The sequence below is a fragment of the Lonchura striata genome, chromosome 23, assembly GCF_050655825.1.
Source record: "Lonchura striata isolate lonStrDom1 chromosome 23, ASM5065582v1, whole genome shotgun sequence".
Lineage (NCBI taxonomy): Eukaryota > Metazoa > Chordata > Aves > Passeriformes > Estrildidae > Lonchura > Lonchura striata.
The window spans coordinates 1,675,703-1,688,426 of record NC_140725.1 but is presented as its reverse complement, the minus strand read 5'-3'; the positions used below and the strand labels follow the sequence as shown (position 1 = coordinate 1,688,426).

The following is a 12,724-nucleotide window of genomic DNA, read 5'->3' as shown; positions in this document are numbered from 1 at the left end:
GACAGTGCCCACAGCCCCAGCTCCTTGGGCATGCAGCCACCCACTCTGAGAGTACAGAGAAAAGGAGAGGAAAATGCACCGCTGGTTCCTGCCCTGCTGCCCCCTCACTCGTTTTGTCACTGTCACTCCCTGCCCGACAGCAGGAGGTGCCCTGAGCCCTGCAGAACTCTGTGCTGTCAGGCACTGCTGTTCCCAAGTCTGTGGCCCCCCAGGAGCTCTGGGATCACCTCTCTGATGTTTGCCCCCAGGCCCACGCTCCCTGTCCGGGCTGGCCCAGCCTGGCAGGGCTGTCTGGTTTCGGGTGCTCTCACACTTGCTCAGATGCTGCTCCAGGCTGTGCCGGATGTGTGACAGTGGGAGGTGTGGGTAGCAGGAGGGGTGACATCCTGCACTGGAGTCCCCATCCTGCAATGGAGTCCCAGTCCTGCACTGGAATCTGGAGTCCCAGTCCTGCACTGAAGTCCCCATCCTGCACTGGAGCCCCAATCCTTCCATGTCCCCAGGGCCAGCATTTGGGTGCCATCCCTCAAGAGGCCCCAGTGGTGTCCCTAGCTGGGGGATGTGGAGGCCAGGCTGGTGTAATGTCACTGAAGTGGTTCTGGTGACCAGGGTGACCCTGTGAGTGACCCAACCCCAACCACCTGTGGGTCCCTGGAGTCTCCCGGCTTGGCAGGAGCTGCTGCAGGGACATCTCCACTGGGATCAGCCCTTGGTGGGTCCTTCATCACCATGAGGATCCCCCAGAGCATCTGCTGAGGAGGAAGGGCTTAAATCCCCCAGCGGAAATTGTGCAATACCAGATCTGGGGGGAGAAAATCCTCCTAATCCAGGGAAATCCTGCTCTGTCTACTTCTCCTCTTCATCTGCAAGGCTGGGTTCCCCTATCTGTGCTCTTTCTGCACAATCTCTGACTCAAAGGCCTCTCTTTGTTCCCCTAAAGCCCTGTTTGCCCAGGAGGCAGCTCTGCTCAAGGACAGGAATGCCAAAAGCATTCCCAGGAGCTGAGGAGCCCCCAGGACAAAGGGAACAGAGGAATGGTTCTGGGGTCACACACACTGGGGAGTCTGGTCCCCAGAGCATGGTCAAGTGCCACCACAGGAGTTCCCTCTGCTCCTGGGCAAGAGATTTTCCCTGAGAAAGGGGAGACTTTATCCACTCACTCCTCTCTTGTTTCGAGGTGTTTTGTGTCACTGATTTGGACACCCTGAAGCCTCACACAGGCCCCGAGCCCAGGGGGTGGTATCACTGTGACACAAGGCAGTGCCAGGAGAACCCACTGGAACTGAGTCAGTGGTGACACCAACTCAGTGCTCCCAAAAACTGGGAGTGCCTGGAGCTGCTGGGCCACCCACCCACCCATGTGTGCTCATCTCTCAGGTTCTCCTGCATCCCAGGTGGGATGCAGGAGAACCTGAGAAATGAGCACACATGGGTGTGCTCATCTCCCTGCCTGTTCCCACCCCCGTGCCCAGCTCCAGGTGGCACTCAGGGCATGGCACTGGTGCCACGCTGGCCCCCTTGGCTCAGCCCTGCTCCACAGCCTCGTCTCAGGGCAATCTTTGAACCCTGGTGGCCTGAGCCAAGGGCAGCTGGTGGCTGTCACTGAGGTGGCAGGACACTGACACGGGTCTGGGTGTGTTCACGTGGCACCCGGAGCTGCTGAGAGGGTCTGGGACCGAGATCCATGTGGCCATCCAGCAATGGGGACACTGTGAGTGTCCCCTGCATCCTTTTTAGCAGGGCCTGTAGTGACAGGACACGGGGTGATGGTTTAAACTGAAAGAAGGGAGATTTCAGTGCGATGTAAAGAAAGTTTTCAACCATGAGGGGGATGGGGCATTGGCACAGGTTGCCCAGAGAGGTGCTGGATGCTCCATCCCTGGAAGTGCTCACGGCCAGGGAGGACGGGGCTCGGAGCAACCTGGCAGGGAGGCGGCATGAGATGGGCTGTAAGGCTCCTTCCAACCCCAACCGTGCTGCGATTCTGGGGGAAGAAGGGCTGGGATGGAGAGCAGGGATGGAGCGGGGTGGGATGAGGGGTGAAGAACGGGGGAATGGAGCGATGTGGGACAGAGGAGAGCTGAAGAAAGCACCGAGGGGAAGGGCCGGGACCGAACGAGGAGAAGGAGGAGGAGAAGGAGGAGGAGGAGGAGTGTGGGGGAGGGCCGGTGCTGCCCAGCTCGGGGCGGGTCTCCCGGTACAAGGGCGTGCGGCGGCGGCTCGGCCCATTCATCGCGCACGGCATGGCCGGGGGCGGCGGCGCGGAGCGGCCCGGGGCCGGGGGGCTCCTGCCGGCCGCGCTGCGCCAGCACCGCCGCAGGGTGAGCCCCGGGGCACGCCGAGGGGGGGTCCGGGCCGCTGCGGGGCGGGGGGCGCTGCCCGGGCTCGCTAAACGCCCGTCCCGGTTGCAGGAGAGCCGCGAGCGGCTGTCGGTGTGCAGCAAGTTGTGCTACGCCGTCGGCGGGGCTCCGTACCAGATCACCGGCTGCGCCCTCGGCTTCTTCCTCCAGATCTACCTCCTGGACGTGGCGCAGGTACGGCCGGGATGTGGGCTGCGGGTCACCGAGCTCCCGGTGCCGCTTGGCTCCGGGGATGGAGCCGCGCGGGGCTTGGCGGAGCCCCGACCCCCGGGGGATGCGGCTGTGCCCCCGGGCCGGTCCCACGCGTGTTGTGCGGGACGAAGCGGGGTGGTGGGGGGTGGTTTTGGGGAGAGCAGGACCCGTCCTGCAGAGCTTCAGCGTGCTGGGTCGGTGTGAAACACGGAGGGAAGGAAACTCGCAGGTGGGGGAAGAGCCCCTGGGCTCCCTTGTGCTGGATTTGGGGGCTCTGAGATGTGGGAATTCCGCGCTCGGAGGTGCTGGGAGCCTCGAATCCCTCTGAACGAGGGGGAGAGACCGAGGGGCTGCTCCTAAAGGGTCGTGGGGGGCTCAGGAAGGGTGGCTGGCAGCACCGGGGGTTTGCATGTCCTGACACAAGTTCCTTCTCCTGCAGGTGGACGCTTTCTATGCCTCCATCATCCTGTTCGCGGGACGAGCGTGGGATGCCATCACGGACCCCATGGTGGGATTCTTCATCAGCAAAACCTCCTGGACCCGCTTCGGCCGCCTGATGCCCTGGTAAGAGCTGCTGGTAGCCCTGCATTCCCTGCCTGATGTGGCAACAGCTCTTCCAGTCAGCCTTGAGGCATGCAGGGCAGGATGTGCTGATGCCCTGGCTCACTCAGGTGTGGTGCCAAGAGCTCCAAAAAGCTCCAGGTGCCACCAAAAGCTGGGTGGCCTCAAGCTTGTGCCTGTTGCGCTTGCTGCTCCCAAGCTGAGCCTGGCTGACCTCAATGTCACTGCACCTGCAAGCTCCAATGTTCCTGCCACCGATTGTGGACTTTGTTCCTCTGGTGGCTGCAGAGCCCTGGCTGTGGTGACAGCCAGAGCCGGTGGCATCACAGCCACAGGGAGAAGGGTCAGGGGTGTGTGTGGCAGATCTGTGGTGGTGGAAGCGCTGGCTGACAGTCACGAGGATGCTTCCTGGGCAGGCAGACAGCTGTCCTAGATCTGGGTGTCTGCACACCTCCCTTTGCCCTCGGGAGCAGATGGGAAGGGCTCTGCGAGCCCCAAAATGGCTCGTGCCTGCACCCGGGGCAGGCTTAGGACATCCCTGAGCACCTGTTCCCGCACGGGATGCAGAGCATTAATGCCCGAGTGGGGACGGGGTGGCCAAAATAACCTCGTGCGCCTGTGGGATGGCTGAGATACAGCCAGGGTGGGCACGGGGGGAGTGGAGCTGGAGGGACGCAGTGCTTTCCCCCACACAATTATACCCTCTGCTTCCTGGCTTTCCTGGAATAGCTCTGGGCAGCAGCAGCAGGCAGTTGTTGAAGGCAGGCTCCACACACGTGGCCTGAAATAGCTTCTCCCTGCCTGCAGCAGGGTCTGGGGTCCGGAGATTAGCGCGGGGCTGGCTGGGAGGTGTGGGACGGCCACGGGGGTGGCTCAGTTCGCCCTAATCTCCAGGCAGGGGGTGGGACTGAAGTGGCCGCATTCCTGCGAGCAGCTTCGTTAAAATTAGCCGGAGTTTCTGCTTGTGCTGGGCCCCTCGGCAGCGCCGGGGCAGCCACAGCTCGCTGCTGTTGTGCATGGCTCAAGGGCTGCCCGCTGAGCCCCCGTTTGGATGGAGTTGAGCTGATTTTAAACCTCTTAAACCCAGGTTTTTCTGGCTCTGCGGGGCTGCGCAGCCCCGGGCTGGTGTTGCTGCTGGCTCTGCCTCAGTTTCCCTGCGTGCAAAGCCAGGCACTGGGGTGGTCTCAAGGCTGCTGCCTGACCCCAAGCTCAACACCTGCGAGGTGACCCCGCTGTCTGTGAGGGTTTGTTGCCGGGCTGATCTGTGGGACCAAGCCCAGCTGGCTCCAGCACAAAGCTCATGGCTGTTCCAGTTCCTCGGAAGGGAGAGGACACCTTCCCTGAGGGCCACCACCTCTCCCCCTTTCAGTCCTCCCTCTTTGAAGCACTTTTTTGGCGCATTTCCTCCCACCAGCTCATGCACTGTCTGCTTCCTCCTTCCCCACCAGCCTCGTGGACGTCACTCAGCCCCCAGCCCTGAGCTGGGATCCGCGTTTCCTTGACCACAGCGGACTTCCCGCTGACTGAACTTTTCCTTGAGGTGTCTGTGAGTGAGGAACCCCTGGTTTTGACCTCTTCCAGGGCCAGCAGCCGTTTGCCAGCAGCTCAGGCTGGCTGGGAAGAGGCGTGCGAGTGGCACAAAGGAACACACCATCGAGCGGGGCCAATGAGCGCCAGGGCACGTCACCGCTGCCTCCGAGCTCCTTAATCACCTCGCCCTGGGTCAGGGGTTACTCTCAGTCACTCCTGCCTGCCAGGAGCTGTGGTCAGCCCTGGCCGAGGCTCAGCTGAGGGGAAATCGGTCCATCTGACGCTCATGCGATGGCGAGAGCGTGACGCGGTTCTGTTCCGGTGCTTTCATTCAACATTTGGCTCCGCGTTCCCCTCGGCTCCGCGTATGGGAGCGCAGATAAGCAGCGAAGAGGAGGGGCTGGAGCTGCTCGGCGCTTTCCTCCCCCCCTTCCTTCCCCAACGGGGTGACGTGGGTGCAGAAAAATGTGCATGTGTTGGGTCCTGTGCAGCCTCTGTCGCTGCTCTCCATCCATGGAGTTTCTCGTTCTCGCTCTCTCCCCGACTATCAGTTTAAGCTTTGCGTCCTCTGCGTCAGCCCAGACGGAAAGATCTCGCTGTATCCTGGCAGGGAAGGGCCAGCCCGGGCTGTGAGTGGCTCTGTCCCACGTCCAGTTCTGCTGGACTCGCTCCAGGACCTCACAGCCTCTGTCCTGGGGTTTGTGGAGCACAGGGCGCTCACAAATCCCCAGCAAAATCCATCTCCTAAACAGATGTGGGTCTAACCTCAGCACTTCCCTCTCCCCTCCTCCCCCGAGGGATGGGGGGCTCTGGGTGCCTGTGGTGTCCCCGGGGTGCTGGAGCAGGGCAGAGCTGTGCCCTGGCTGTCCTGCAGCAGGACAGGGGTTATGAGATCCACGGGATGAAGAGGGCAGATGCCCTTGCTGGCAGATCCTGCAGGAATTGCTGCCAAGGCCCAGCACTTGAGCAGTCCCCTCTGGTCCTCTGTTGCATTTTGCATCCCATGTCCCTGCTCCCGCAGCTCTGGAAGGTTGGGCAGAGGTGGAGGAAGGAGCCAGCCTGCTGCTGGCCTCTGATTTGCTCCAGTGCTGCCAGCAGTGCAGGGCTGACCCCAGGACCAGGGCTTGGGGGGGCCTTGGCAGCAAAGCCAAGCTGGTGAGAGGTTTTTGGCTGCTGGGGAGCACGGCTGAGCTGCCTGGCCAGCCCTTGCCAGGATGAGAGGGGTGATTACATCCAGCTGAACACAGCAGTGCTGCCCAGGGGAGAGGTCGGGACTGGGGGTGGAAACCCAAGGCAAGAGCAGATCAATCGCTTCTGTGGAAGGAGACACATCTGTTAGTGCAAGGAAAGCTCTTCCCTGGAACTCTGAGTCAGCTCTTCTGACCCTGTAACGTCTGAGCTGCTGCCTCCAGGCTGCTTTGGATCAGCCTTGGGGCAGCTCAGGAGCCCCCAGATCAGATGCCTGAGCTCACGGGATGTGTGGGAGCAGGGAGAGCTGGGCTGCTCAGGCCGTGCCCACAAGGCTGACACTTTGTTCTCTCAAAGGATCATGTTCTCCACCCCTTTTGCCATCATCTCCTACTTCCTCATCTGGTTTGTGCCAGACATCTCCACAGGACAAGTGATGTGGTACCTTGTCTTCTACTGTGCCTTCCAGACCCTCGTGACGGTGAGTCAGGCGCTGCTCACACCTGGCAGGGAGGCTGCCAATCCCTGAGGTGCACAGAAGGGCAGAAACCACCCTGCCCCAGGTCCCTCGGGCTGTGGCATCCTCCCTGAGCCAATTCTTGTGCCATTGCAGTGCTTCCACGTGCCTTACTCAGCACTGACCATGTTCATCAGCAGGGAGCAGAGCGAGCGGGATTCTGCCACTGCCTACCGTAAGATCTCCCCTTTTTCCTCCCTCCTCTCCTCATCCCTTGGGGATTTGGAGGCATCTGTAGCACAGCTGGCTCATTTCTCCCCGGGAAGGGCAGTGAATCCCAGCTGGAGATGCTCTGCTGTGGACACGGGCTGTGCTCAGCCCTGCTTGGCCTCTCCCTCCAGGAATGACTGTGGAGGTGCTGGGCACCGTGCTGGGCACTGCCATCCAGGGCCAGATCGTTGGCAAAGTGGACACTCCCTGCGTTGGGAGCCCTTTCTTCTTCGGCTTGACCAACTCCTCGGTGGCCATGGAGGAGCTGAACATGACCCACGACACCGGGTCTCTCACAGACACCGTAAGCTGGGGGTCCCCTGATGTGTGCAGCCCTGAGGGCAGGGATGAACCCCATTCCCTGAGGGCAGGGATGAGCTCCTTCCCTGAGGGCAGAGTCCCTTCCCTGAGGGCAGGGATGAGCCCTTTCCCTGAGGGCAGGGATGAGCCCTTTCCCTGAGGGCAGAGCCCTTTTCCTGAGGGCAGGGATGAACACCCTTCACTGAGGGAAGGGATGAGCCTCTTCCCTGAGGGCTCTGCCCTTCCCTGAGGGCAGGGATGAGCCCCTTCCCTGAGGGCAGAGCCCCTTCCCTGAGGGCAGAGTCCCTTCCCTGAGGGCAGGGACAAACCCCATTCCCTGAGGGCAGGGATGAGCCCTTTCCCTGAGGGCAGAGCCCTTTTCCTGAGGGCAGGGATGAACACCCTTCCCTGAGGGCTCTGCCCTTCCCTGAGGGCAGGGACGAGCCCCTTCCCTGAGGGAAGAGCCCCTTCCCTGAGGGCAGGGACGAGCCCCTTCACTGAGGGAAGGGATGAGCCTCTTCCCTGAGGGCTCTGCCCTTCCCTGAGGGCAGGGACGAGCCCCTTCACTGAGGGAAGGGATGAGCCTCTTCCCTGAGGGCAGAGCCCCTTCCCTGAGGGCAGGGATGAGCCCCTTCACTGAGGGCAGAGCCCCTTCCCTGAGGGCTCTGCCCTTCCATGAAGGCAGGGACGAGCCCCTTCCCTGAGGGCAGAGCCCCTTCCCTGAGGGCTCTGCCCTTTCCTTGAGGGCAGGGACAAGCCTCTTCCCTGAGGGCTCTGCCCTTCCATGAGGGCAGGGATTAGCCCCTTCCCTGAGTGCTGCTCCCTCTCTTGCACAGAGGAACGCCTACATGATTGCTGCGGGGGTCATCGGGGGGCTCTACATCCTCTGTGCCCTCATCCTGCTGCTGGGCGTGAAGGAGAGGAGAGGTGAGGCTGGGGAGGGGCTGTGGTGCTCGGGAATGCTTCTGGAAATGCTGTTCCTTCCTGTCCTGGAGCCTGGCCGAGCTTTTGGCCCCTCATCTGTTGGGTCTCCCCGAGGAGAAGGGCAAGTGGAGCTGAGCTCTGGGTCTGGGGAGGTGCTGCAGGAGGCCAGAGCACCTCTGGGGTCTGTTAGATAACCTTTATCTCACCCATTTTTTGGCTGGCCAAGCTTGCCAGTGCCAACCAGGGCATCCCGGGGGGAGGATGTGATATCCAAACTTCTGTCCTTCCCTCTCCCTGCCTGTCCTGGGGGAATCAGCTGCTCCGTGGGGCTGAGGGACCCTTGGGTGAGGGCGGGGGCTGCCCTGACTCCCTTGGGCGGGTGGGCAGGGGTTGTGGAGGGTGCTGAGCAGCTGGATGGGGCTGTTCTGGGTGGGCTCTAACGCTGGGCTGATATCTGCTCCCCAGAGGCCTCTGAGCTGCAGTCGGACGAGCCTGTCTCCTTCTTCCAGGGGCTGAAGCTGGTGATGAACCACGGGCCCTACATCAAGCTCATCACCGGCTTCCTCTTCACCTCGCTGGCCTTCATGGTGAGCTGGGAGGGCTGGGGACAGGGAGCAGCAGTGTGGGGATGATCCCAGGGGCTGGGAGCCCGTGGGGGATGAGCCAGAGGAGGATGAAGCCTCGTGCCCTCGGTCAGCGGCCGATTCCTTCCCCTCCCTGCGCTGGGGCTGCGGCCGTGTGAGGACAGATGTCACCCTGGGGTGGCTGGCTGTGTCCCCCCTGAGCCCTGCCTGCCTTTTCCACAGCTGCTGGAGGGAAACTTTGCCCTCTTCTGCACCTACACCCTGGGCTTCCGCAACGAGTTCCAGAACATTCTCCTGGCCATCATGGTGGGTACGGCCCTGCCCTGCAGCCCTCGGGGGGCTGGGGCTGTGGTGGGGTCCAGGGGGTGCTGGCATGGGCTGAGGGGAGGGACAGGCACACTGGGACAGTGATCAGGGCTGCCCTGGGACAAGGGGAGGGAGAAGAAGCTGCCAAATGTCCTGCAAAGGGGCCTTTGTTCCTGTGTGAACAAGGCCACAGACGGGGGACACCGGGAGCCATGGGGGCCTTTTGTCCAATTCCTGTCTCCCTGCCCTCCCTGCTTTGAGAAAAGGATCTCAGTGTTTCCTGCCAGGAGCATGGAGCAAAACAGCTCCCTGAGAGCTCTTTGCAGCTTGCCTCATTCCTGGAAGCACTTCCCACCCTCTCCTCACTGGGTGGAAAGGACCGAGGTGCCGTGGTGGCCACAGAGCCTGGCTCCTGGCCACGCTGGGGGCAGGTGACAAGGTCAGGTCCCTTCCCAGCAGCGAGGATTGAGCCAGATCCTCCCTGTGTCGGGGCAGGTGTGGTGCCAGGGCTCTGCTCTGGGGGAGGAGGTGACCCCACACGCCGCGTGTGGCTCTGTGCCAGCCCCCGGAGCACGTGGCAACCACAGGTGCTGGAATTGGGATGGGAGGAGGCCTTGCCAGGAGCTGTTCCTTGCTGGGAGGGCCTTTCCAGCAGGCAGGAGGCAACACCACGACCCTTCTCTATTCCCACAGCTCTCGGCCACCTTGACCATTCCCTTCTGGCAGTGGTTCCTGACCCGTTTTGGGAAGAAGACAGCTGTCTACGTGGGCATTTCAGTGAGTGTCCCCTCAGCTGTGGGGTGCATGTGGGGATGGTCTTTACCACGTGGCACGAGCAGAGTTCCCCCAAAAAGAGCACAGAGCTGGGCGGGGGCTGCTGCTAATGGTGCCTGTCCCTCCTGCTGGGGTTTGTGCTGTCCTGGGTGTGTGTGGGGCTCAGGGAGGGACACTGCACCTCTGGTTCCCTGGAGGGCTGGGATATGTGGGAGGGGAGAAAAACCAGGGGGTCGAGGCCAGGCCCTGGGGATGCCAACGTGGTCTCTGCCCCCTCTGCAGTCTGCCATCCCCTTCCTCATCGCCGTGGTTGTCCTGGACAGTAACCTCTTTGTCACCTACGTGGTGGCCGTCGCCGCCGGCATCAGCGTGGCAGCCGCCTTCCTCCTGCCCTGGTGAGTGTGAGGGGCTGGGCTGGGGGCTTCCAGAACCTGCCCAAGGGGTTAAAACCCCCCAGAAGGGTTTTTTTTTGCAGTGTTTGCAGCCCCAGGTGGGGCTCCTGGGGGAAATGCTCTCAGCAGAGAGGAGATGGCTTTGTTGTGCCAGTCCTGGTGGTCACCACGCCTCTCTCGGCACAGGTCCATGCTGCCAGATGTCATCGATGACTTCAAGCTGCAGCACCCCAGCTCCCATGGCCACGAGGCCATCTTCTTCTCCTTCTATGTCTTCTTCACCAAGTTCACTGCTGGGGTCTCCCTGGGCATCTCCACGCTCAGCCTGGAGTGAGTTCCTGCGTGGGAGCTGAGGGGAGGCCGGGGAGGGAACGCTGGGCTCCAGGATGGTTTGGGTGGATGGAGACGAGAGATCTCTGAAGGTTGCTCTTAGAATAAAGGTTTATTATGGATGGTGGAAGGTCCTGCTTGGAGCTGCCAGACGCAGCACGTGGCAAGGCTTGAGGGAGTGGGGAAAGGGAAGAGACAAGGGGTAGAGGGAGACAAGAGGATGCACCAGGAGAGGATGGAAGTTCCAAGAGGATGGGGGTTCCAAGAAGGCGTCTGGCTCCTCAGGGACTCCTTATCAGGGGACTTCAAGGTGGGCTGGAGCAAGACTTGGGCCAATGGGGTCACAGACTCCTGATGTTTCAGAGTAGGGTTACAGGTGTAGGATGAACCATGCATTAGGGTTAGACAGAACAGTCCATTTGACTTTTGGACCTATCTGTAGGTAAGGGCATTGTCCAACCAGTGGACAATGGGGGGGATTGTTTTCATCCTGGCTGTACTATTGTAAATCTTTTGCCAGGCAATCATATTTATTCATCCTCCCCAACAGGAGGCACTTCCCAGCCTCTGGAAGGGGGCTGGTGGGCTCTAAATCTGATTATTTCCCCAAAACTCTCCCCTCGGGGAGCAGTTCAGCCCCTGCAAACCCTGTCTCCTTTGTCTGAAGGTGCCTTTCTGCCCACAGCTTCGCAGGGTACCAGACCCGGGGCTGCTCCCAGCCTGGCCAGGTGAACTTCACCCTGAAGATGTTGGTGTCTGCTGTGCCCGTGGGGCTGATCCTGCTGAGCCTGCTGCTCTTCAAGCTGTATCCCATCGACGAGGAGAAGCGGAGCAAAAACAAGAAAGCCCTGCAGGATTTAAGGTGAGTGTCAGGCAGCAAGCACAGCCTGTGGGGGTGTGTGTGTGGGGGCAGGATCAGACCGGTTGGGACACATTGGGACTCATCCAGGAATCCTCCAGGTCTCGTGGGCGGTGGCGTGAGGAAAGGGCTGACTTGTTTTCCCAATCCCAGCTTCCAGAGGGATGGTGTGAAGTGTTGGGAGATCAGCAGGAACCCGCCCCAGCTGCTTGTGTGGGGGCTGCACGAGGTGCTGATATCCCTCTGGAAAGCTCCTGTTCCCCAAGGCAGATATTACTGGGATGCAGACCTTGCTGCCGTGGGTTAATCCATGCCTCATTCCCAACTTTTTCCCGCAGGGAGGAGAGCAACAGCAGCTCGGAGTCGGACAACACAGAACTGGCCAGCATCGTGTGAGCCGGGCTGGGTCTGGCTGCTCACCCTGGGGCTCGCCAGGGGCTCGTCCCCTCCGGGCTGGCCCAGCCTGGTGCCACTGCAGGTGCTGGAGGAGCCGTGTGGAGCATCCACGGCCTCGAACTCGGGGTCTGTGCCCGTCCCGTGCCCTGCACGGGGCCCACAGAGCGCTGGTAGTGTACATTACACACATGGTGCTGCCCCACCAGGGACAAGCATCTCCCTGCCGGGCTCTGGAGGGCAGGGAAGGCCGGCCTGGCATGGTTTTGCCTGGATCAGCTGTGCCCAGTGCCCTGCCTGGGGGTAATGGTTAGTGTACATTACACTGTCAGTGTGCCCGCGCCCAGGACGTGAGCTCACCTCTGCTGTTTCTACAGAGGGCACTAATGTGGGACCTGTGCTTATTTTACAGAGCCTAATTAACTTAATGATGTAAATATAGAGCAGTTTCCTGTTTGTATATATCTGTACAGAGCCCAAACCCGAGGACCTGATAATATTAATTTACATAAAAGTGGGGGAAGTCGGCAGCGGGCGTGAAGAGGTTTTTTTTTTTCCCACTCATCTGGGATTTTTCACGGCTGTCAGCGAGCCCTGGGTCCCTTTAGACACCACGGGGTGCAGGATTGACTTTTCCTGAGCCGTGGTGCAGGAATGCCATAATCCAGGCAGGAGGCTGTGCTCAGCCCCTTGCCCCCCGTGCAGCTCCTTGCTCGGTGCCTGTGTCGCAGCCACCCAACAAAGGCTCCATTATTTCCTCCTTTTCAAGAGGGGAGCGGGGAGGGGGTGGAGGGAGGAATGAAATCAAAGTGCTGCCAGCAGAGATGGTGAACTCGAGGCTGGAAACAGGAGAGGCAGCTGGGGAGCGGAGAGCAAGGGAACGTGGGCTGTGGGTGACACTCAGCCTGGCTGCCGGGGCAGGGTGCTGGGGAGCACTAATCTCCCTGGATATTTATACCCCCCTCTCGCATTCCCTGCTCCCACAGCAGAAAGGGGCAGAGCCCTGCCCTCCCCAACGCCTCCAGCAGCACGTGGGACTGGAGAAAAGGGGCTGGGAGCAGCCACCCCCATGGATGGGGTGAGTTCCCAGCCTGTGCTGGCTCTGCTCTGTCCCCAAGGCCACTGCAGCAGGGGACAGGGCTGCTGCCTTTTGTTGAGCACACTGAGAAGCTGGTGGGGCCAGGGCTGGGCTGAGAGTGGGGGGTTTGGGGGGTTTGGCACATCCTTTGTTCCACATTTGGGTACAAAGGACAGGAATGAGGATGGGGTTTAAAAATAGCCAGGGGGATCAGCTGGGAATGCTC

The 12,724-nt window shown here is 61.1% G+C and overlaps 1 protein-coding gene across 1 annotated transcript; it reads left to right on the top strand.

Annotated features, from left to right (window-relative positions):
• The first annotated feature begins 2,175 nt into the window (after window positions 1-2,175).
• MFSD2A (MFSD2 lysolipid transporter A, lysophospholipid) lies at window positions 2,176-11,950 on the top strand. The gene is made up of 14 exons (XM_085559624.1): window positions 2,176-2,321; window positions 2,412-2,534; window positions 2,992-3,116; window positions 6,189-6,312; window positions 6,445-6,523; window positions 6,690-6,862; window positions 7,695-7,785; window positions 8,248-8,369; window positions 8,589-8,672; window positions 9,366-9,449; window positions 9,729-9,841; window positions 10,025-10,168; window positions 10,854-11,030; window positions 11,366-11,950. Exons 1-14 carry the CDS (start codon window positions 2,244-2,246, stop codon window positions 11,421-11,423), a joined length of 1,575 nt encoding a protein of 524 aa, XP_085415750.1. The 5' UTR covers window positions 2,176-2,243; the 3' UTR covers window positions 11,424-11,950.
• Window positions 11,951-12,724: the final 774 nt, after the last annotated feature.